At 36.7% G+C, this 25,779-nt stretch overlaps 1 protein-coding gene across 1 annotated transcript in view; it reads right to left on the reverse strand.

The window, feature by feature from the left end:
- LOC150109616 (CD63 antigen-like) overlaps positions 1-25,779 on the reverse strand; it is a 78,013-nt gene that overhangs the window by 12,960 nt on the left and 39,274 nt on the right. Inside the window, exon 4 of the mRNA XM_090413831.1 lies at positions 10,713-10,814. Within this exon, the coding sequence (XP_090269957.1) occupies positions 10,713-10,814 (102 nt within the window). The remainder of the gene's footprint in view (positions 1-10,712; positions 10,815-25,779) is intronic.

The following is a 25,779-nucleotide window of genomic DNA, read 5'->3' on the forward strand; positions in this document are numbered from 1 at the left end:
AAATAAACATATCAAGAAATTTAGCAACCTTGTGAAAAACAAACCACAACCACAAATTCAACCGCTCCAGACAGCAATAAACCTCTCTTCCAAAAGGCTCAACGACGATGCCGTCAGCGCCCTTTGCCTCGGCCATAATTTTGCCGTCGCTCCGAAGGAAGTGCCGGTACTCGACGTAATGGTGAACATCGAACGTGGAATCGGTCGCTTACCGTCGGAGATAGCTAACAACATCAGACTTGACGTAGCCAACATCCTCGCGCATTCTTCTCTGCCAAAAAGTAATTTATCATATGCCCAACGCACGGCTCTCCTGAAACTACGTAAAGAAAAAAGTATCGTCGTCACCAGAGCGGATAAGGGTAATGCCACAGTGGTTCTTAATACCAGTGAATATAAGCGAAAAATGAACATTATCCTCCGCGATCGCGCTACCTACATCCCGCTAGAACACGACCCCACAAAAACACAAGTTAAGAAACTTAAAATTTTACTCAAAAAAGTATCTTCCTGGCCCCCTGATGTCACGAAAAAACTTAAACCTTTCCGCTCCCGTCCCCCCCGAATATACGGTTTACCAAAAATCCACAAACCCAATTCCCCACTCAGGCCTATAGTAGATGCTACCAATGCACCTTGCTATAGACTATCTAAACAGCTGGCCAACACTCTGATCCCCCTCACCGGAAGGTCCCCTTCCTATATAAAAAACTCGACCCACTTTAAAGCCCTCACAGAAAATTTAACCTTGAAGAAGACAGACATATTGGTAAGCTTTGATATCTCCTCTTTGTTTACCAATATTCCCTTAATTGACACCTTATCTCTCTTAGAAAAGGTTTTTCCCTCTGACATCTTAGATCTCTTTTCCTTTGCCATTAACTCTGGATATTTCTCTTGGAACAAGAAAATCTACAAGCATATAGAGGGAACTGCCATGGGTTCCCCCCTCTCACCCCCCCTTGCCAATTTCTATATGGAAGATTTCGAAAAACGAGCCATAGACTCAGCCCCACTCAAACCTTCTATCTGGCTAAGATATGTAGATGATGTGTTCTCTATTTGGCCTCATGGCCCAGACACGTTAGACTCCTTCCTCAGTCATCTCAATAGTCTACATCCAAGAATCCAGTTCACTATGGAAAAGGAAAAGAACAATTGTTTACCCTTCCTAGACACCTTAGTCACACGCCTGCCTAATGATACATTTACCTTCACCGTATACAGAAAACCCACACACACAGGCAGATACATTCACAAACTCTCCCACCACCACCCCTCTCAACAATATGGCATTATTAAAACTCTTACCAAGAGAGCCCACAATCTTTGTTCCAGTGGAACCGCCCTCACTAATGAGCTTAACCACATACACAGCACTTTCCTCTCTAATGGCTACAGTGATCACAGTATCAAAAAAATAATCAACTCCTCCCCCATTCCCCTTCCTTCTCGTCAACAAGATTTTAAAAATGCCATCACCATACCTTACATCCGTGGCACTTCTGAAAAAATAGCCAAGATACTAAAACAGTACAATCTACACACAGCATATAAGCCCCACCGCAAACTGGCTACCCTTATCCGTTCTACGAAAGATCAGCTCCCTCCTCTCTCTCTGCCTGGAGTTTACAAAGTACCCTGTTCCTGTAAGCTGGCGTACTTTGGACAGACAGGCAGATCAGCATCCATCCGTCTAGAGGAACACAAGTCTTACATCTTCAAACACAACTATGGCCATTCAGGCTTGGCTGACCATGCTTTGGACACCACCCACAGAGTATCATGGAAGAAAACCACCATGCTCCACCACAGCAAATTCAAGAAAGAGAGACTTTTCTTAGAAGCAGCAGCAGCTCTCAAAAACCAACCAAATCTCAATAAATATGGTTGCATTAAGCTTCCAAAGATTTGGGAAACACTCATCACCAGAGTTCCCACCTTACATTCCAGGCCACCTACTACTGCCCTTAGAGGGCGCTCTACCTAGATAGGACTTTAGTGTCACCCACGTGGTTGGGCTTAGTATTGTTTGTTATTTGTGCATATGTTACATTAATTGATTTTGTAATCCCCGTAGATGTCCTAGTGACTAGGACGAAATATAGGAGTATTATATTCTATTTTAATTCTTTGCGAGTGTTGTAAAAAATCCATTAAGCCTCCAACATAATGCCGGTTGCCTGGGCGTGCTTTCTTACTGTAGTGTGGTTGATTGAGAAACGACGCTAGCCGGCATTGTAGTGTTTACCGAGCTACTACAACGTATACGTATCAAACCTAGTTTTACTGTTGAATCCACCTAATTGTTCTATTTAATTTTTTTCTTTACATACATACGATAAAGTGCGTAATTACATCACATGTCTGATAAAAGAAGTGCAGAAAAGTTAGCAGAACTTGGTGTTAAGGTGCAGAAATCAATCACTTGAAAAGAAGATGGAGGCGATTTGAAGAATGGAAGATGGGCAGACATGTGCAAATATCTGTAGAAGTATGAACTTACCTCCATTGACTGTTACTACAATTATGAAAAATGTAGATAGAATAAAACAGTCTGTGCAACAATCTACGGAAACACTAAATGCAAAACATGTACGTTATAGCAAGGTAAACTTCATGAAAAAATTATCATTATGGGTGGATGACGTGAATCAGAAAAACATTACTCTGACGCAGGCTGTTAAACTGAGAAAGGAAAAAACAAATTTTTGAGGATCTTAAAAGGACAGATGGAGACGAAGGAACATTTTTAGAAAGCAAAGGTTGGTTCATGAGATTTAAGTCTCTAAGTAAGTGCCACAGTGTCAAATTATGTGGTGAGGCGGCAAGTGCAGATGTTGCAGCAGCAGCTACTTTTCCTAAAGAATTTCAAGACTGTAGAACAAGGAAGTTATCCTCCTGATCTCATTTTTTATGTTGATGAGACCGGGCTCTACTGGGAAAAATTGCCATCACGCACCTTCATTTCCTGTGAAGAACGTTCCGCTCCAAGTTTTAAAGCTGAAAAAGATAGACTTACGCTTTTGTTGGGCGCAAATGTCTCCAGAACTTTGATGCTTAAACCAATGTTGGTGTACCATTCACAGACACCACGCGCCTCCAAGGGGTACACAAATTATTTTTGTCCTACCGTGCTTCGCTTCTGTAAAGAAAATGATTTGCCAGCCAAGGCATTGCTTTTCTTGGTGCAATGCCTTGCTGAAGTAAGAACACCATTGGATGTCAAGGTTGTTTACATGCCCCCAAACACAACATCGCTTTTGCAACCGATGGAACAGGGAGATTATATCAATCTTCAAAGCCTATTACCTCCGTATAACATTTATGGAAATGGTAAGAGTCTTGGACACTTCAGGAAAAACTATTAAAGGCTATTGGCAGTCATTTGATATTTTGAAGGGCATTAACAACATTGAAGCAGCTTGGAACGAAGTGTCAACACTTTGTTGACACTTCGTTCCAAGAAAACTTCTTCCAGCATTTATGCACGATTTCGAGGAATTAGAGCAAGAGGAGAATGTTATTGAAGATGTTACCAAGCTTGCGCGAGAGGTGGGATTGTACGATATTACAGCTGATGATGTGACATAAGTCTTAGAGAGCCATGATAAACCGCTTTCCAATGAAGACTTAAAAGAATTAGCCGAACAATTAAGTCAACATCCAAAGGAGGAGAAAGAAAACGAAGAAGGTCCTGTGAGAGATATGAAAAAGGCCGATTTACAGCATATCCTTGGAAGCATAGAGACATTGACTGAACTCTGCGAAATGGACCACAATTGGGAACGTAAAAAGGAGTGTAATTGCATCTATTCGACCTTACACTGAACTCCTTAAAGAAAGAAAATCTAGGCAGTTAACACCGGATACTTTTTTTTAAAAAATGCAGGTGATCTGAAACCAGGAACTTCAACATAGAAATACGTAATATCTTTTCGAAGTTTCTTTCGAAGTTTCATATTTTTTGTATATAATTTTGTTTTGTTTTCGTTATTAATCATTTTATTTTAACAAATATATAAGTATTATCAAAGCTTTAAATATAATAATGTTACACATACTTCATGTGCGTATTTTTTTGACTGCGCAGAACCTAACTTCATACCTCCCATTAAAATTGGGTTTGTTTTACAACCGTTTTTTCAGGAACGGAACTGCAGCATAAACCGAGGGCTGCCTGTATTTCTATAATACCCGTTTAGTATCTCTCCCATTAATTCTTTGATGACAATGTTTATGTTCAATACTGAACAGCTATTAACTGTCATTGTTTTGTACTCCTCCTGCCAAAAACAGTAAGGATTAACCTCTGCCATGCTAGTTCCTGTTTCTGAAGATTACAGCCTCAAATTCAGACAAATCAGCTTGTGGGAATTTGTACAACTTAATTTTGAGTAGAAAGAGGGTACACACATTCAAATCACATACAAGGAGGTCACAAGCAGCATCAACATGATAGAATAAAAAGGCAAAATGCTATGCTAAATGAATCTTTTGAAGGAAGATCTTTTCATGAAGGAATAAAGTTGCAAACTTGAATGTATTAATACTTGTAATATCTCACATCTAGACGATTTCACACAGGGAAGAATTATTGGAAAGCTTGAAAAAGGCTGCAGGATTACTGATATTGACTAAGAGTTTGGGATCTCCACTTAGTATTGTATCCAGACTCTGGGCAGCACTTGGAATCAATGAAATGTGTTCCAAACATTTGCTGAGAGATCTCAAAATTCACTACCATAGAGCGTGGAGACAGATTTTTGGTTATAAGAGCTAAATGTAAACCAACACACCAGGGCAGGTCAGCTCCATTCAAGCACTGATATGCAGATATCTCAAACGGTGGCAAGACGTCTGCAACAAGTAGGCCTATATGCCTGAAGGACTGTAGTCTGTCCCTTTATCCACAGTTCATTGTAGAGCACATTTTCAGTGGTGTTGTATCCATAAAAATTAGACAAGACACCAATGGGCTAATGTACTCTTTACTGATGCAAGTCCTTTGAGTCTTTCCTCTGATTCTAGATGACACTTCATCTGATGTGAAAGTGGTACTGCTTACCATGGTGAGAATGTCCTTGAAAGCGATAGATATGGTGGAGCTGAAAAAAGGGACTGACTGGTGAAGGATATTGCAACAAAGTTCTTCATCATGTTAGATTGTTTCGTGGTGGTGGTGTACGCAAAGAATTCATTTTTTATGGATGACATTGCCACCTCATATACACAAGCAGTGTAGATACTGCTGGAAAATGAGGATATTAATCAAATCAAGTGCCAGCATGCTCCCCAGATCATCTGTAGTGAACATTTAATGAGAATTGAGAATGCAATAGACTCATTGCTGCTCTTAATTCCCCTCCAGAATACAAGGCTTTATCCTTGTTCTGAAAGAAGTGGGCATGTTTGCTTCAAAAATTATTGAATCATTTGGTGCTAAGCACAGTACGATGTTGTGAGAGCTGCATCATAGTTCAGGGTGGACATATTTCATACTGAAATGGCTCTCCAGTTTTCTAGAAACACTACATTAACTAGTTCCTTAGGAAATTTGTAAGGTTTGCCAAAAACTTATTGTAATTTAATTTCTAAGAAATTTATAACATTTTTTATGTAATATAATTTATTAGTAAGCAGCTGGCAATAAATTTGGCTGCAGTCAACATTTTTTTTTTCATACAGAGGTAAAAATCTAGTTCGTCCTTAATGTCATGTTTTACATATTTGTTTGCTGGTTAATGATAATACAGCATACTGTCTCATCAGTTAAGTCACAACTTGCTAATCCAGTCAATCAGCATCTAGGTAGATAGATGAAATGAAACATTATGGAAAGCCAGAGTGGCTTAAGTCCAATTATCTATCCTTAGCTTGTAAGCAACACACAATTGAAAGTTTATTTTAAAACTAATCAAAAACTAATTTTTCAGAGTATCTTTCAAAGTAATATTTCAGCTTGTGTTGTTGCCTTATTGAAGTACAATGAAGAAAAATTTTATTGCATATGCAAGGAACAGAGGTAGATGAATTGGAGGTTCCTAGGATATTACAGAATATCAATTAGATGATATCCCATCTAATCTCAGGTGTGGGATTAGATGGGATATCATCTCTGGTTTTGTAAGAATGTGCAAGGGCAATGCCTCTGACTTGGCTCTTTAATTTAAATCTCAGCTGTGGTAGAATTCCATGGAAGTGGAAAGAGGACATAACAGACAATGGTAAATTCCCCCCAACCATCCCAGATGCCCAACATACAATGCTCCCTCCCATATCCTTTTGTCAGGGAAGATCAAAAAAATACTGTCCAAATTAGACAAAAGTCTCCTGGCCCTGATTGTATTTCTCCAACTGTCCTGAAAGTTTGTGCAGAACTAAGTCCTATACTATTTCATCTATATATACTCTCTTACTTCACTGGTGTCTATCTCACAACCTGGAAACTAGTCTATATTCAACCCATTCCCAAGAAGGGCGAGAAGTTACTGCTCCAACTAACACCCTATCTCACTTACTTCAGTCCTGTCTAAAGTAATGGGGGGGGGGGGAATATCAATTCCCAACTCCTACAACTACCTTCTCTCGTGTGCCGTCTCAACATAAAAAAAAAAAAAAAATCTCCCTTGCATAAGGCACATTCTAAGACTGCAGTAGCAAATTAGAGACCAATCGGTATCTCAGGCATGGTGTTATAAGTATACTATAAAAATTGGTCAAAGAGAGAATTCAAGAATGGATAGATAAAAACATGACATTACATGAGGATCAACATGGCTTTGTGAGGGTTGGGTCATGCCTTGGTAATTTGCCAACTTTCATAATACAGTAACAGCTCAGTTTGATGGATGAAATGGCTACACAATGATTCTGCAAAGGCATTTGACAGAATACCACAGGAAACTGTTATGCAAATTAGAACAAATGGCAATGGACATCACATTGGTCCAGTGGAAAGAAGAATGGATACACATTAAAAACAAATAACGAGTGTTTCATAAGGCTCAGTTCTGGGACCATTGCTGTTTAATTTGTACATAAACGATATAGGAAATAACCCGAAAGGAAATGTTCAGCTATTTAATGATACGAAATTAGGCATCAAGGTGATGGATGTGGAGAGCTTGTAGGTTATTTAAATAAGCTGTCAGTATTGGCAAAAGATAATGGGTATCAGTTTAATGTGGAAAAATGTAAAGTTATACATTTTGGGAAAAATAGATTACAAGCCATTTATCATATTGATGGCACTGTACTCTGGGAAACAGATGAAGCTAGAGATTTATGGGTGGTGGTATACAGAGTTCAAGTTTAGAGGACATATTGCTAAGGTAGCCCACAAGATCTACATGTTCTTTAATAGCCCATTACTTGGCTATTAAAGAACATGTAGAGATAAGGAAGTGGTTATTCCTCTTTATAAGGCCTTGACACACCCACATTTGGATTGCTATGCTCAAGTCTGGTCCCCAGGGTTTCTTGGGAATGAGGAAGCAGGAGAGAATTCAGACAGTGACCAAGAAGGCGAGTGGAATGTTCCTTATGAGGATAGATTGAGGATATGTGGATTGCAGAAGTTGGTTGATAGGAGAAAAAGAGGAGATGCGATAGAAACGTTGAGCAACTTAAAAAGGTTTATAGGATATATACACGGGAAATATTTTAGAACTTAGCTAGAGGTACCAGAACAAGGAGTCATCTCTGGAAATTGAATAAAGGTGTGGTTAGTAGGGATGCAAGGACTAAGTTTTTTGCTTGGAGAGTTGTGAATGAGTGAAATGGGTTGTCAGAGTCAGCTGCGAGTGCTTTATCTGTTAGAGAATTCAAGGGGAGGTATGATAGATAGTGTGGATAAATTGGTCTCCTACTATGAGGTTGCAGACTCCATGGAGTTGCCTGTATAATAATACTTACCAAGAAAGTATAGTTTAATTCTTTAATCTAAGTGCAAGCAAATTTTGCACATGAAGTACAGGCAGCCCTCATTTATGCCTCACTTCCGTTCCTGAAAAAATGGGTATAAACCGAATCCAATTTTAATGGAAGGTACAAAGTTATGTTCAACGCAGTCAAAAAATATGCACATCAAGTATGTGTAACATTACTATATTTAAAGCTTTGATAATACATACATATATATTTGTTAAAATAAAATTATTAATAACAAAACATAAAATGATATACCAAAAATATGAAACTTCGAAAAGATATTATATATTTCTATGTTGAAGTACATGATTTCGGATCACCTGCATTTTTTTTTTTTTGAAAAAAGTATCCAGTGTTAACTGCCTAGATTTTATTTTTCTTTCTTTAAGGAGTTCAGTGCAAGGTCAAATAGATGCGATTATACTCCGTTTTACGTTCGCACTCCGTTCCCAATCATGGTCCAATTCGCAGAGTTTCAGTCAATGTCTTGATGCTTGCTAGGATACGCTGTAAATCGGCCATTTTTATATCTCTCAGAGGACCTTCTTCAGTTTCTTTCTCCTCCATTGGATGTTGACTTAATTGTTTGGCTAATTAAGTCTTCATTGGAAAGCAGTTTATCATGGCTCTCTAAGACTTCGGTCACATCTTCAGCTGTAATATTGTCCAATTCCACCTCTCGCACAAGCGAGGTAACATCTTCAATAACATTCTCCTCTTGCTCTAATTCCTCAAAGTCATGCATAAATGCTGGAAGTTTCACCATGCTCCTTTTAAACACTTTGTTGACACTTCGTTCCAAGCTGCCTTGATGTGGTTAATGCCCTTCAAAATATCGAATGACCACCAATAGTCTTTAATATTTTTTCCTGAAGTGTCCAAGACTCTTACGATTTCCATAAATGTTATACGGAGATAGGCTTTGAAGATTGATATAATCCCCTGATCCATTGGCTGCAAAAGCAATGTGTTGGGGCACGTAAACAATCCTGACATCCAATGGTGATCTTACTTCAGCAAGGTTTTCAGGATGTCCAGGGGCATTATCCAAGAGAAGCAATGCCCTGACTGGCAAATCATTTTCTTTATAGAAGGGAAGCACAGTAGGACAAAAATAATTTGTGCACCAATCTATAAAAACGTCTTGTGTAACCCAAGCTTTCTTGTTCCATTCCCAATAGACTGGCAGCATCCCTTTTAGACCCTCGAAGACCTGTGTGAATGGTATACCAACATTGGTTTAAGCAAGCTTCAAAGTTCCGGAGACATTTGCACCCAACAAAAGTGTAAGTCTATCTTTTGCAGCTTTAAAAGCTGGAGCAGAACGTTCTTTACAGGAAATGAAGGTGCACGATGGCAATTTTTTCCAGTAGAGCCCGGTCTCATCAACATTAAAAATGAGATCAGGAGGATAACTTCCTTGTTCTACACAGTCTTGAAATTAGGAAAAACAGCCGTTGCCGCAACATCTGCACTTACCACATAATTTGAACCATGGCACTTGCTTCGAGACTTAAATCTCATGAACCAACCTTTGCTTCCTAAAAATGTTTCTCCGCCTCCATCTGTCTTTTTAAGATCCTCAAAAATTGTTTTTGCTTTCTCAGTTATACAGCTTGCGTCAGAGGAATGTTTTTCTGATTCACGTCATCCACCCATAATGATAATTTTTCATTTTTTCATGAAGTTTACCTTGCTATAATGTACATGTTTTACATTTCGTGTTTCCATAGATTGTTGCGCAGACTGTTTTATTCTATCTGCATTTTTCATAATTGTAGTAACAGTCAATGGAGGAAAGTTCATACTTCTACAGATATTTGCACATGTCTGCCCACCTTCCATTTCTTCAAATCGCCTCCATCTTCTTTTCAAGTGATTGATTTCCGCACCTTCTTAACACCAAGTTCTGCTAACTTTTCTGCACATCTTTTATCAGACATGTAATGTAATTACGCACTTTATCGTATGTATGTAAAAAAAATTAAATAGAACAATTAGGTGGATTCAACAGTAAAACTAGGTTTGATACATATACGTTGTAGTAGCTCGGTAAACACTCAAACACTACAATGCCTGCTAATGTCGTTTCTCAGTCAGACCACACTACAGTAAGAAAACACGTGCAGGCAACCGGCATTATTGTGAATCGGTGTAAACTGAACGCTGCCTGTATCTTCATGATTAGGTTACCTATACATAGATGCTAACCTTAGATTAATTGCCTTAATATTCCATAATGAAAAGGACACGTCCTTCTGGATGCATTAAGAAACTGACTACCCAGACCAGGAAGATGCTAAGGTTGAATTAATGGCAAAGTAGTTTCCCACATATAATAAAAAGGCACATCAAATTATTAGAATACTCTGGATCAGAGATAGTCATAGAAAGTTTTCACTTTTTTTTTTTTTGTTGTTGTTTGCTTATACTTCAAGGATTAAACTAGAATTTTAGTTACAGAATTTTTTTTTCTTCCCTCTTGGCAAGTACAAGACTTTAATATGTTGTGATAAAATGATCAACACATCCCTAAAATTAAGACGCATGGGTTAAGGTTTTTATAGATATATATCTTATTAAAAACAATCAATTGGTACGTCAATTTTATAAATTGGTACCATTTAATTTGAATGATCTTCATAAATCCATGCCAGTGAATATTTCAATGAAATATTTGAATCTAGGTCTTTCAAATTAAGCATAAATCAAAAATTGTTCATTAAAATATTCCTAATTCTTCCAAAGCATATACTGACCTTTATCCAAATTTAACTTACATTTTTTTGAACATCATCCCACAAACCGGGTAGTTTGACGCTTGTAGATTCACTGAACTTGTGAATTTCCTTAAGCATATTGGTCTCAATCGTGTCTTCCAGCTATAATAAAAATGGAGTATTATTGATGTAAAAATACATTTTATTGATATAAAACAAACTGAAAAATAGGTTTGACCTTTCCTGGGCAAGATTGCAAAAAGAAAAATTGATAATTTATCATCATCATCAAATTCCTGATATGTACCCTCAAGGGGTGTACAGGATACGATAGTACTATGAAAAATTTACATCATTACTAACTTCTTATCTACAATTTTTCTCCAAATCAGTCTGTTACTCATAAAGATTCCAACATTATCAGATCTTATATTTCTATCATCTAAGGCACTTTGTACCGTATCAATCCACCTATATCTTGGTCTTCCACTGGGTCGTTTTCCTGCCAACCTGGCAGAGAACACTTGTTTTGCTGATCTTTCCTCGCCCATTCTGTTCAAGTGACCATACCACCTGAGATTAGCTCTCGACAATGTCGAGTTCTTTCCTAATATCTTCGTTTTTAATATAATATTGCCATTGATGCCATCTGTTCACACCTCTAATCTTCCTCAGGACTCCCATATCTGTGATCTCTAGTCTTTGGTCAAGTGTTTTACTTCTGATCCAGCTCTCATATCCATGAGTTAAAACTGGTTTGAACACTGTCTTGTATACAGCTAATTTAGTGTTCCGACTAATTTCTCTTATTCCATATGAATTTATTCAATCGACATCCTACCATACCAGCTTTGTTGATTCTGTTGTCTATTTCCATATTTAATTCACCATCTTCACTAAAAATCGTGCCTTATTAGCTAACATGTTTTACTTGTTCCACAGGTTCCCCATTCACAACACAGTTGACATTTTCAATAATTCTACCTATTTTCATTGTCTTTTTAATGCTCACCTTCATACCATATCTATTACAACAGTTATTCAATTTAGTCAGGGACTCTTGCAAACTTGTAACGGATTTATTTAGAAGTATAACATTGTCCGCATAAAGCAAAGAGCTGACATTAACATCTCCAATTTTGACATCGTGTTTAATACCACTTTCCTTCATAATGTGATCCATATAGATAATGAATAACAGAGGGGATAATGTACATCCTTATTAAATGGATAAGAATCCTATATATTGTTATATAGCCAGTAAGTGAAACTCAAGATCAATAACTACGATCTATGAGTTTCAATGGCGAAAAACGATCGGCGAAGGCAATTCGAAGCAAAGGTGGAGCAAGCTCCCTCACTATTCTTGATATTCTCTCATAATGTAAGACACAGCTCCTAGGAGATGTAATACTGTCATTATATTATGAGGGTAGGTCACTACCCAGACCAGTTTCAACCTTTGAGGTCTCATCAGTGAGTAGGTAGACCTGGAAAATATCAAAGCTTAGTGAAAAGAACTTGCATACCTTCACTATACGAATGCCATAAAGGTGTGCTTGTATTTTGTAATTTCTTTTCACTAAGCTTTGATGTTTTCCAGGTCTACCTACTCACTGATGAGATTTGACAAAGTTCCCTTAGTTTGACCTAGTTACCTGCTTTGTCTTTGAAGTTTGTGCTTTTTATCTATCCCATGTGTTCAAACTACTTGATCAGCCACCAGCTGGTGACATTATAGTGACTGCTATTATCACCCTGAGACATTAAATCTAATTCTTGTCATCTTGTGTTTTGCTTCCATCATATGTTTAAAGTATTTATTGCTAGGGTAATGTGTTTCTTGCTTGTAATTAATTGCTCCTGTAAATAGTCTCGCATCTGCCCACACACTACAGAATCACTTGTTTCTTTGTTTATAGCAATGCCTACTAAATATCTAAAATTCCTCTTCTCATTACTACTATTTCCCTGGAGTTCCATGTAGAGGGAGATGATTTCTGAAATCATCTCCTTGTGACAAGCTAAGGCATTGTCAAATTGCAATGAAATGATCAATTAAAGGGGAGAGAAAGCACTAATTCCTAGGAATTGTTTCAACATTATTTGCCATTATTAATGTCAACACTGTATATAAGATTAGGAGAATAGTGGAAGAAGTGGTAGTAAAACGGATGAATAAAGAATTATATAAAAACTACAGGGTATTATGGAAGAGAAAGAATAAGATACTCAGTTATATGAACAGCAGGAACATAATTTATCACTGTTTGTTACCTTTAACATATAAAAGGAGAATGGCTGAAGAAACCACACCTAATTCCAGAAGAATGACTGCAGTTGCTAAAGATGGCATACAGGTTAAATTCACTAAAGATATAGCTGAAATGTTCATTCTGTTCGTGTATTTAGTTTGGAGAGGAGGGAGGGGATGTCAGAAGTAGTGTAACAGCCATGCAAAGAGGAGAGACAGGGGCAGATAGTTGTAACATGCCAGGCCATGTTTTGCATGTTTAACTGCCTGCAAGAATCCACTTTACCATGCATTCTTAATACATCAGGGTGCACTTTCAAAGTTTACATAGCATGTTAATTGCAATTAAATAGAAATTTATATTTGCAAACTATCTTAACAATACAGAAAATTAAGAATGCTATTTGAATCATGCACACATCTTTCTTTGCTTTAGAAAATTTGCTTAATATGAAGATTGGTCAATTGGTAGAGCCTCTGCTACTAATGGCTAGGTTAAGTAAGTTTGAGCATGGTTAGTAGTTGGAAGGGAACCAATCATTATATGCTGTTGGCACACTCTCCCTCGATGAGTCTTTGGACTCCCTGGAGGTGTCTAATAATAATAATATATATATATTTTTTGAACTGCATGTCAAACATGTTTATAATGCAGTCAACTAAACAGAGATTCTTTCTCTTCAATTTCACACCTGTTTCTCTCACTGAAACTATTTGCCAAATCATTCTCTCTCTTCGTATTTATACTTTCTGGCAATTTAAATATACTAAAGAAATACAGGATTCTCCTAGGACAACCAGCAATAATGATATTGGCAAACATGTCTCATAATAACGGTTCTTTGGTTTTTACCAATTATGTATAAAAAGGAAAGAACTTATGCATTTCAGGATATTAGAAACTGTCACCTGAATATTTGGTTTGTAAAGAAATATTAGAAACCACACACACACACAGACATGAATGAGGACAAATTAGGGGAAATCTATTGTGTAAAACAGTGGTCGCCAAAGTGGTCGATATTCTTCTCTGGTAATTAGTTTACGGAATTAACAACACTAAGTATATTAATTAAAGGTAACTTTAATAAATAACTTCTATATTTCGGCAACGTCACGTTGCCATCTTCAGGAACATAAAAATGTGGTATGTGCACGCAGGCACTAACAAAAGCAAATGAGGAAGAAAGCAAGAAACCACTAGTGTTCCTAAAGTCCTAATGGTGCCCTCTGGTGGGCTAATTTGGTTGACTTGGTAGTTGGGCTGAAGTTCTCAAAATGTAAGTCTCCCAAATTTGGGGTAGTTTCATGCACCCAAATTTGTTGAGGTTAGGAACGTTTTTTTAGAGCTGCTGAAGATTCCCTGAATAATCTTTCGTATTTAAACTTGCTGCGGTGTGTTATTTTTGTTTTTTTCCAACGAATTCTATGGTGCATATCTAAGGCATGGTCTGCCATCCCAGAGCAGCTGTACTGGTGAAACCGGATGTAGTCTTTGTGTTCTGAAATCCTGATATTTGTTGTTCTGCCTGTTTAGCCAAAGTAGGACAATTTGCAGCTGCAAGGGACCTGGTATACACCAGGTAGGTCTAGGGGAAGTGGTCGGTCTTTGGTAGAGCGGATAAGGGATGCCAACTTTTTATATGGTCTGTAACAAGAAGCAAGGTCATATTTTCTGAGGATATTGGTTATTTTTTCAGGTGCCCTGGATGTAGGGGATGGTGATAGATTTGGTGTAATCTTTATTGTGGAGGAGGGGAGGGGGTTGTGGTTTACTGGTTTGAGTATTTTTTGGGGTTATAGCCATTGGCTAAGAAAGTGTTGTGGATGTGGCTTAGTTCAGTAGTTAGGGCCTTATCATCTGAGCAGATTAATTTTGCCCTGTTATAGTGTTTTTATAACCCCATATTGTTGTGAGGGGGGGGGGGGAATTGCTGGCAAATGTATCTGCCAGTATGGGTGGGTTTTCTGTAAACAGAGAAAACCAAAAGATCCATCAAGCTGGCAGGTGATTAAAGTGTCTAGGAAGGGGGAGGGTGTTGTTTTTCTCTTTTTCTAAGGTGAACTGGACTCTGGGGTGTTGTTTGTTTAAATGTGTTAGGAAGGAGTAGAGTGAGTCTGAGCCACGTGGCCAAATAGCAAACACATCATCCACGTAACAAAGCCAAATAGTGGGTTTTTGTGGGGCGGAGTTTAAGGCTTTCTCTTCAAAGGTCTCCATAAAGAAATTGGCCAAGGGTGGGAAAAGTGGTGAACCCATGGCTGTCCCCTCTATCTGTTTGTAGAACTTTCCTTGCCAAACGAAATAGCCTGAGTTCATTGTGAACTGAAATAGGGCTGAGATATCGGGAGGAAACTTGGCTTGGATGAGCTCTAGGGTTTCTTTGAGTGGGACATTAGTGAATAGGGAGGAGACGTCAAAACTGATCATTATGCCAGTGTGTTAGAGTGAGAGGTTTTCTATACTGGCTTTAAAGTGGGCCGAGTATTTTTTTTTTTTTTTTTATGTGTGATGGTGTGTTGCCAGTATAGTGTGCGAGCATTTTGGCTAAATGTTTGCCTAATTTATATGCAGGGGAATCAATGCCATCCACTATGGGACGTAATGGCACATTTTGTTTATGTATTTTTGGGAGTCCATATAATCGGGGGGGGGGTCTAGAGTTATAAGGTTTTAGTTTGTTAGCAACCTCCACAGGCCAAGAAGTGACTTTTTTAAGGAGTCTGTGGAGAGTTCTAATCTGAGAGCTGGTAGGATTATATTCAATAGGGTGGTAAGTAGTACAGTCTAGTAGTAAAGCATTAAGCTTACCTTTGTAGTCCTTTTGATTCAGCACCACAGTGGCGTTTCCCTTATCCGCTTTGGTGATTACTATTTTTTTTTTTGTTATTCTTCATTTCTTGTAGGGCTGTATATTCGTCTTTGGATAAGTTGGTTTTTGGAGGTTTGGCTTTAGTGAGAACACCGACTACATCCAGTCAGACGTTGTTGGCGATATAGTTAGGCAGGTTGCAAATCCCACGTTCTATTTGGATCACGATTTCTTCGGCAGGTATTCTTTTAGGAGCTAGGGCGAAATTGTGACCACGTGCAAGTGCGGTGAGTGCCTCGGGCTTTAAAACTACAGACGAGAGGTTGACTACTGTGTTGAGTGGAGGCTGTGGTAAGGAAGAAGAATTCTTTATCAGGTTTTCTTATTTTTTCGAACTCTTTTCTTGCCGATGCGCATGAGACGTCATAAAGTATCGTCCAAATCAAGGCCGAGTGTATTCAAAAGTTCTTCCTCTAGTGCCCGTACGGTTTTGTTTACGTCTGCAAGGAGAACACGCGTTGCGGTAATTTGTTCTCTTAACAAGGTGAAGTTAGTGCGATTATAAATGCGCAGAGCTTTCTGTGAAGTAAAACGGTGCTTCAATTTAACACAATTAGGGATTACCTTGTTATCCCGGCAGCGTTTTAGGAACGTCAGACAATTTAGTCGTCTGGATATCTTCAACCTCATTTTGCTGAATTGACGGGCCTTTCGTGCGATGGAATCTCCGTGGATGATCAAAATTCTAGTAGCAAGGCTTATATGTTGGTCATACATAACTGGTAATTACTGGCAACACACCATCACACACAAAAAAACTCAGCCCACTTTAAAGCCAGTATAGAAAACCTCTCACTCAAACACACTGACATAATGGTCAGTTTTGACATCTCCTCCCTATTCACTAATGTCCCACTCAAAGAAACCCTTGATCTCATCCAAGCCAAGTTTCCTCCCAATATCTCAGCCCTATTTCAGTTCACAATGAACTCTGGCTATTTCGTTTGGCAAAGAAAGTTCTACAAACAGATAGAGGGGACAGCCATAGGTTCACCACTTTCCCCACCCTTGGCCAATTTCTTTATGGAGACCTTTGAAGAGAAAGCCTTAAACTCCGCCGCACAAAAACCCACTATTTGGCTTTGTTACGTGGATGATGTGTTCGCTATTTGGCCACATGGCTCAGACTCGCTCTACTCCTTCCTAACACACTTAAACAACCAACACTCCAGAGTCCAGTTCACCTTAGAAAAAGAGGAAAACACCCTCCCCTTCCTAGACACTTTAATCACCCGCCAGCTTGATGGATCTTTGGTTTTCTCTGTTTATAGAAAATCCACCCATAATGGCAGATACATTCACCAGCAATCCCCACCCCCTCACAACAATATGGGGTTAAAAAAACACTATATAACAGGGCAAAATTAATCTGCTCACATGACAAGGCCCTACCTACTGAACTAAACCACATCCACAACACTTTCTTAGCCAATGGCTATAACCCCAAAAAAATCCAAAAAATACTCAAACCAGCAAACCACAACCCCCTCCCCCCCCCACAATAAAGATTACACCAAATCTATCACCATCCCCTACATCCAGGGCACCTCTGAAAAAATAACCAATATCCTCAGAAAATATGACCTTACTTGTTACAGACCATATAAAAAGTTGGCATCCTTTATCTGCTCTACCAAAGACCAACCACTTCCCCTAGACCTACCTGGTATATACCAGGTCCCTTGCAGCTGCAAATTGTCCTACTTTGGCCAAACAGGCAGAACAACAAATATCAGGATTTCAGAACACAAAGACTACATCCGGTTTCACCAGTACAGCCGCTCTGGGCTGGCAGACCATGCCTTAGATACCCACCATAGAATTAGTTTTAAGAAAACAAAAATAATACACCACAGCAAGTTTAAATACGAAAGATTATTCAGGGAATCTTCAGCAGCTCTAAAAAACGTTCCTAACCTCAACAAATTTGGGTGCATGAAACTACCCCAAATTTGGGAGACTTACATTTTGAGAACTTCAGCCCAACTAGCAAGTCAACCAAATTAGCCCACCAGAGGGCACCATTAGGACTTTAGGAACAATATTAGTTTCTTGCTTTCTTCCTCATTTGCTTTAGTAGTGCCTGCGTGCACATACCACATTTTTATGTTCCTGAAGATGGCAACGTGACGTTGCCGAAATATAGAAGTTATGTATTAAAGTTACTTTTAATTAATATACTTTATATGCGTTGTTAATTCCGTAAACTAATTACCAGTTATGTATGACCAACATAAGCCTTGCTACTAGTATACCATTCTTAGGGGTTGATTTGGACTCGGGTTGATAGAAAAATATAAGAGATCATTGTACGGGTAATATTTAATTCGGTTAACTTGGATTACCTCCATCCTGAATGACAACGCAATTAAGAGTGAATCATGGGAACAGTGACACAAATAGGACCTGTAAGATGGAGCAAGGTCATGAAAATAGTTAGAGTCCAGTCAAGTAGGCCAAAATGACATTTACCAATAAACGGATGTCGGTGGTTACCGACTTGCCGGCACAGGGGGGGAACGAGATTGCAACACGTGTGCGTTTGCTTATTTACTTATACTTACACATATTCGATCCCAGTCTCATTTTTGCACATCAACATACAAGTGAGCGTTAATGTTCTAAAATTCATCAACATACATATTATAATTCGATTGTTATTCATTCACGAACTAAACTTCTCTATGTTGAAGAGTTGAGCAGGGCTGGTAGTAATACCAGTGATATCAATAGTAATATAATAATATATGCTATATTATACATACAATAAACACTAACTATAAAATAAATGATCTAAAAACTTGCATAAGCGTCTTTTTTGCTTGTCCTATTCTAATTACGTAATAGTAAAATAGAGGTGGTCGATAAAAAGTCAAACTCCAATCTACTGTTCAGCCCCATCCGTTCCAATTTAATTACCAGCTTGTCATGTGGCAATTTATCAAACACCTTTGCAAAATCTAAATATACCACTGTATATGCAACACCCTTATCCAACGCATTTGTTACTTTATTATAAAAAGTAAGCAGGTTGCTAAAGCATGATCTTCCTTTAGTAAATCCATGCTGGCTGCCAAAGAGTATTTTCCTGTTGTCAACCTAATTCTGAATCTTATTCCTAACTAACTTCTCTAATACCTCGACCACAACTCCAGACACACAGACTGGTCTATAATTCAAAGCCTTACTCTTATCACCTCCCTTATGAATTGGAACAATTTTACCCTCTTTCCACTCTTTTGGAACTTGACCCAGTGAGAGACTCATGTTGAAAAGATATACAAAAGCTGTTGTTAACTCTCTGGCACATTCCCTCAAGACACATGGTGAAATAGCATCAAGTCCCACAGCCTTATTAACATCAAGTCTATTTGATTCCTCATATACCTCCTGTTCACTTACTAACAGGAGGTATATTACCTCCTTTCCCACTGCTTTCAAGTTCTGCATGATGCCACATTCACAAGAATGAAATACCTTTAGAAATTGCTCACTAAATATCTCAACTATATCCTCTGCAGCGGTTATCATTCCTCCGTTTTCACCAATCAGTCCCATCCTACCATAATCATTCTTTCTTCTACTGGCGACATATCGAAAAAACTCCTTAGGATTTTATTTGGCCGATTTAGCTAACTGCTGCTCATACTGCATTCTTGCTACCCTTATCAAGCTAGTCACCTTCCTCGCATGCTCTTTGTACTTCTCATGCAACTGGTTGTTATAAATAGTCATTTATAATGAGTTAGAAGAGCTAATCTCAGGTGATATGGTCATCTGAGATTAGCAGAATGGGAGAGGAAAGATTAACAAAACAAGTATTCTCTGCCAGGAAAAAGACCAAGATATAGGTGAATTGATACAGTAAAAAGTGCCTTAGAAGACAGAAATATAAGATCTGATAATGTTGGAATCTTGACAGATAACAGAGTGATTTGAAGGAAAATTGTAGACAGGAAGTTAGTAATGATGTAAATTTTTCATGTAGTACTAATCATATCCAGTACATACCTTTAGGGTACATGGCAGGAATTTAACGATGATGCAAAATGGTCCTTATTTTCCTTTTAACTCAAGTTTCAACATACATTTTCAGATAATTCCCTGGCCGAGTTATACATTTAAACTTGCCCTTTAATATCTATAAGCCGAATTACGCAATTTTTTTTTTAAATCTTCTTCAGTGATTATTCTGTAGATTTTTAATGTCTGTTACCTAACTTTGAACTCTTGCCACTACAAAATCAAGTCCAGATCTGAGCACTGTTCAGAAGTTGTCTTCTACCCTTCTATCAAGAGACTATATAAAGTCATCATCCTATAATTTTCTTTATACACCAGTCATTCCTGAACAAGTTTTCCTATGTTGAAAGTAATCCTGTGCAATTTTATCTACTTTCACAGTATATCCATTAATTTCAAAGCTCCCTATCCACATTTTCCAATTCTTAACTTGGATTTTTTTTGTAGTACAATAGCAATGTAATGTAGTCCCTTGTTATCCAGTAATGCCTGTTTCCATAGGCTTAATTTTTTGTGGTGTGAAAGATTGGCATCTTTAGTCACCACCCTTAGTCAGTCATAAAGGAGAGTTGTGATCAAGAGTCAATTTGTTAGACTTGTAAGAGTAACAGACAAGAAGCCCCCTCCCCCATTCCACAATTAGCCGAGGGTTTTCTATTCATTTAACCCTCAACACCACAAGGCAAGATGGAAAAAAAAAAAAAAAAAAAAAAAAACAACCATAATCCTTAAACTGTTAAGTCTGAATTTGCTAGATTTCCCAGAAATTATGCATACCACTGTTAGAGTAATCTAAAAATTGCATAATCTTGTGTCAGAATTGAAGTCATTCCCCAGGAACTCCATATTGCCTTTATTTACTCTTACAGTATCATTAACAAACTGGATTTTTTACTCTTCAATATCATTAATACACAAATTAAAAAGCAATAGTGAAACAAAAACCCTAATTGCATATCCTAGTTGCCTGTATGGCCTAGACAGCAGCACATTAAACAGTCAGTTATCTATGTCATTTCCATCCCCATTTGCTCAAATTGTGTAATACAACTTTACTATAGCAAATTCACTATAATTATTGAAAATACCTAATATAGGTATTTTCAGTAATTATAGTGAACATCATCTCAAAAGCATTCAAACAACTCCTCTCCCTCACACAAGCAGCTAAATCTAAAAAAAAAATATTTGTAGTCCTTATGAATTGGTTAAGGAGTCAACTGCACATTCTGTGCAGCTACAGAAATTGCATAGTCATTTCCTTTAAAGAATTCATGTCACTTTTACATGAAAGTGAAAATTACCAAGATAAGATCAACTTCAAAGAAAGGTTTTCCCAAAGGCTATATTACTGTATTCTCAATAGCTTCAAATTCCCGATCTTAGCATCACATACCTGCCTGTTTTGCTAATCTTTCTGAATACTAATCTAACAATGTCAAGTTCCTGCCATCTGTTCACTACCTTAATTTTTCTCAAGACTTCTGTAGTCTCCTGTATTTGATCAGGTGTTTATTTCTAACCTAGCTCTCAGATCCATAAGTTAAAATTCATTTAAAAACAATCTATGAGTTTGTTTTTTTTAGCATTCAGTATCTCTCCAAGGTCTCTCCCCCCCCCACCCACCCCAACACATTGATGCCAGGGCAAGCAACAAATTGCCACCATGGGACAGGGTTTGAAAATACATCCAAGGCCACTCTTTCCTTTTTGCATGTCAGATATGCCACGTTTGTTGATTACAAGCAAATCTGCACTGGAGAAGAGGACAGAAATGTTTAGTACAGAATATTAAAAAATTAAGTAAATGCTATATCTGGTTGGTATTTTTGAATTACTAAGGAGATAAATATGTGAACCAACATTAATGAGTCATGTGAGAATGACAAATGAATTAATAATTTTATATATATCCAATAAGCTACTGGAATGGAGTCAAGTACACGAGATCCTACAAAATTTAGACATGCAAACATGCATTTCTGCCATGATTAAAAATTATGAGGGGGAAAGGCTTGTTTGTAAAATTTTATTCTAGTAATTCATATGAATTTTTTTCTCACTATGTCTGTTCTTTCCAAAGGCAAATGAAAAATCATTATGTGGTGAAAAACATCCAATCTCAGATACCATTGTGAAGATTCAAGAAAAATTTCTTTTATTGCAGCACTAAATACAGTATAGAAACTATTATATTTAACGACAATTAGTGTAACTGGAGAACTCATCATCATACGTATCAAGGATTTAGGCCTAGTATGGCCTCAGAAGTCATCGTTGAATCGTTTAAGAGGACGTCCTGGTTTTCTTTTTCCCAATGGCTTGTACTTTAAGGCTTGTTTTGGTAATCTTTCTATTTTCATTCTTTGAATGTGTTCCATCCATCTGTTTATATTTCTTAATTTTTTCAATTACTGGTTGTTGGTTTAATTCTTTCATAATATCGTTTCTTTTGTGATCAAATAGGGTATACTTTGCAGTTTTTCTCATAAACTTCATTTCTGCTGTTGTTAATCTTTGTTTTATTGTCCAGATTTTGCTTCCATACATTAAGACCGGTAGGGCTAATGTATTGTATACTTTTAGCCTGGTTTGTTTTTGAACTAGGTTTGGTTTAAATATAGAGTTAATTACTCCTGTTATTTTTAAATATTTTGCAATTTTTATGTTTATATCTTTTTCATAAGTGATCATACATCCTAGGTAGTTAAATGAATTCACCTGTTCTAAGATCTTATCTAATACTATTTTAGTTCTTGCTGGATCTTGTCCTTTAAAGGCCATAGTTTTTGATTTTTCTGTTGATATTATCATACCATAATCTTTGGATATCTCATTTAGATTTAAAATAGCTTTCTGTAAGTTATCTTCAGAATTTGTAATTATTATTTGGTCGTCTGCAAAGAGGAGAGTGTTTAAGTTAACTGTAGGTGAAAGTTTAATTCCTTGATGTAAATTTTTACTCCATTTTATTATTATTTCATTTAACTAAATATTAAAAAGAGTTGCTGAGAGGGGACATCCCTGTCAGACCCCTTGGTTTATCTCTCTTGTATATGATAGCTCATGATTTAATTTTATTTGTATTTGATTATTTTCATATATACTTGTGACAGCTTTTAGGATATTATTTGGTATTTGTCTTTCTTTTAATATGTTAAATAATATGTTTCTTTTAACTTTGTCAAATGCTTTTTCAAAGTCAATAAATGCAATATGTGTTTCTAAATTATATTCTCTTCTTTTCTCTATTATTAATTTTAGGCAGAAGGCTGGGTCTATACATGATCGTCCTTTTCTAAATCCATTTTGTACCTCTAGAATAAAGTTTTCGGAATATTTCATTAGTTTGTTATTTAAGATTCTGCTGTATATTTTGTAACATGAATTTAGTATACTGATACCTCTATAGTTTTTAGGGTCATCTCTATTACCTTTCTTAAAGATAGGAATCACAATTGCTTTTTTCCATTCTATTGGGACGATACCAGTTGAGTAAATTTTATTTAAAAATAATAAGAGTCTGAATCTTGTTCCTGTGTATTTATATAGTTCTGAACCTAGCTTATCTTCTCCAGGTGATTTTCCATTTCTTGTTTCTTTCAGGCTGATTTCTAATTCTTCTTCAGTTATTTCCTTTTCATTTTCATTAATTGTTTGCCAGTTGTCTTTTTTAAAATATTTGTCTGTCCACAGTTCTGTGTAGTAATTTAGAAATTCTTCTCATTTCAATTCAGTGTTTAATTTTATGTTTTCTTTGGTATCTGCATTTAAGTGTTTCCAAATCTTATATACATTGGGTCTTATTTTATATAAATCATGTTCTAAATTAGAAACAAATTTATTCCATCATTCTCTATGTCTTTTTCTGACTTCTCTTTTAGCTATGGCTCTTATTCTTTTATATTCTATTTCATCTTCTAATCTTTTACTGCTTAACCATTTGTGATAGGGCTTGTTTTTTCTTTTTGATTATTTCTTTGATTGTATCATCCCAGATCTTCAGTTTTTTCTTTTATTGCATTTTTTGGTCTTTCATTTGCTTCTGCATTTAGTATTGTTTTTATATTAAGCCATTCTATATCTATTTCTTCATTTTGTTTTATTTTATTTAGATATTGGTTAATTCTTTGTTCATATAGCCATTGTACATTTGTGTCATTCAATAGTCTAGTTTTATAAACAAATGTTTCAATTTTTCTTTCTGTTCTTGTTACTTGTAGCCATTTAGGTGGTAATCGTAATTTTATTTTAAGAAGGAAGTGGTCACTACTTATTTCATATCCTCTGTGAACTCTAACATCTAGTGAAAATTTTGATGTCTTTTCATTTAATATGAAGTAATTTAATATTGATTTCCATCATCTTGCTGCCCAAGTATATTTATGTATGTCTTTATGTTTATATAAGGAGTTCATTATTTTTAGGTTATTATAAACTACAAAGTCAATCAATTTTTTACCATTTCTGTTTAGAGTGTTTTCTCCATGTATTCCTATATTATTATTAATTTTAGTGTTTCCAATTCTTGCATTTAAGTCTCCTGCTAAAATTATGTAATCATTTTTATTTATTTTATTATATATGTTTTGTAGCCGATTATAAAAATCAATATTATCCTGTTCTCTTCCTTCTTCTGGGGCACATAAACCATTTATTGTTAAATAGCCTCTATCTATTTTTATTCTAGCTTCTATTATTCTTTCATTCCATAATTTATAATGTTTTAACTGTTTTGAAAGGGAGTTATGAATCCAAATCATGACTCCTGCTTGTGCTCTTTGGTCTCTGTCGACTCCACTGTATATCACATTAAAATTTTCAGTTCTCATAGTTCCTTTTAATTTCTTTTTTGTTTCAGTGATTACTGCTATTTTAAAATTTCTTTCATTTAATAACTGGTCTAATTCTATTTTTTTATATGCTATTCCTCTTACATTCCATGCTATGTGTATTATATTTTGTCGTTTCCATTTTCGTTTTCCCTTTTCCATTCCAGGGTCGTTTCCCATAGATTCAATCCAATTATCTTTTTCTGTCAGCTTACAAGTATGGTTATGTTCTCCATTTCAGGGGGCTAGCCGGACGATGGAATAGTTCAGTGGTAGGGCTGCTACCTTAAGGCTTCTGAACTCTCCTTCTTCCGAATTTAAACCCATAGGAGGAATAGGGTATATTGAAGGGGAAAGGGTAGATTATAAAAGAAATATAGTAAGGTTTATAGAGAGGACATCATTAGCTTAATTTCATTAGCTCACGCTTAACGTGAGCTAATGCAAGTGACCCTTGCATTACTCGGGTCACTTGCATTAGCTCACGCTAAGTGTTCGCCGATATTTTATAGTTTACTATATTCGGCAAGACTCTGATTCCAATCTTCGAGTTTCTTATTCGGTTTTAAAACTATGTGGGATTTAATATCCCCTTACTTTAAGGAATGTTTTCATTGCCAAAATGAAACTTATTAGCTCTTTCTACTTAAGTAACTTAATGGTTGCACCTGTTTGGATAACTCGTTCGCAGAGTATACAAGTTCTTTTCGCTATACACTTGGGTATTAGGTCTAGCTAATCACTGATGAAGCCTCAAAAAAGGCTGAAACTGATCTGGGTAGTGACCTCCCTCCATAATGTAATAACAGCATACATTTCCTAGGAAATGTATTTTTACATTATGGAAAATACCTAAGAATAGCGATCTGAACTTTCTCCACCTTTGCAACGAGTCGTCCGGTATTGTACTACATACTAGGGTCACTTGCATTAGCTCACACTAAGTGTTCGCCGATACTTTATAGTTTACTATATTCGGCAAGAAACTCTCCGATTCCAATCTTCGAGTTTCTTATTCGGTTTTAAAACTATGTGGGATTTAATATCCCCTTAATTTAAGTAATATATAATGATTTTTGCTACAATTTTTATTACCATAAATTCAAAATTTTTATTTTTAGTGAGAATATCTGAACTTTACAGTT

The sequence above is a fragment of the Typopeltis vanoorti genome, chromosome 2 (assembly GCF_054136105.1).
Source record: "Typopeltis vanoorti isolate ZY-2024b chromosome 2, IOZ_Tvanoo_1.0, whole genome shotgun sequence".
NCBI classification, from domain to species: Eukaryota; Metazoa; Arthropoda; class Arachnida; order Uropygi; family Thelyphonidae; genus Typopeltis; species Typopeltis vanoorti.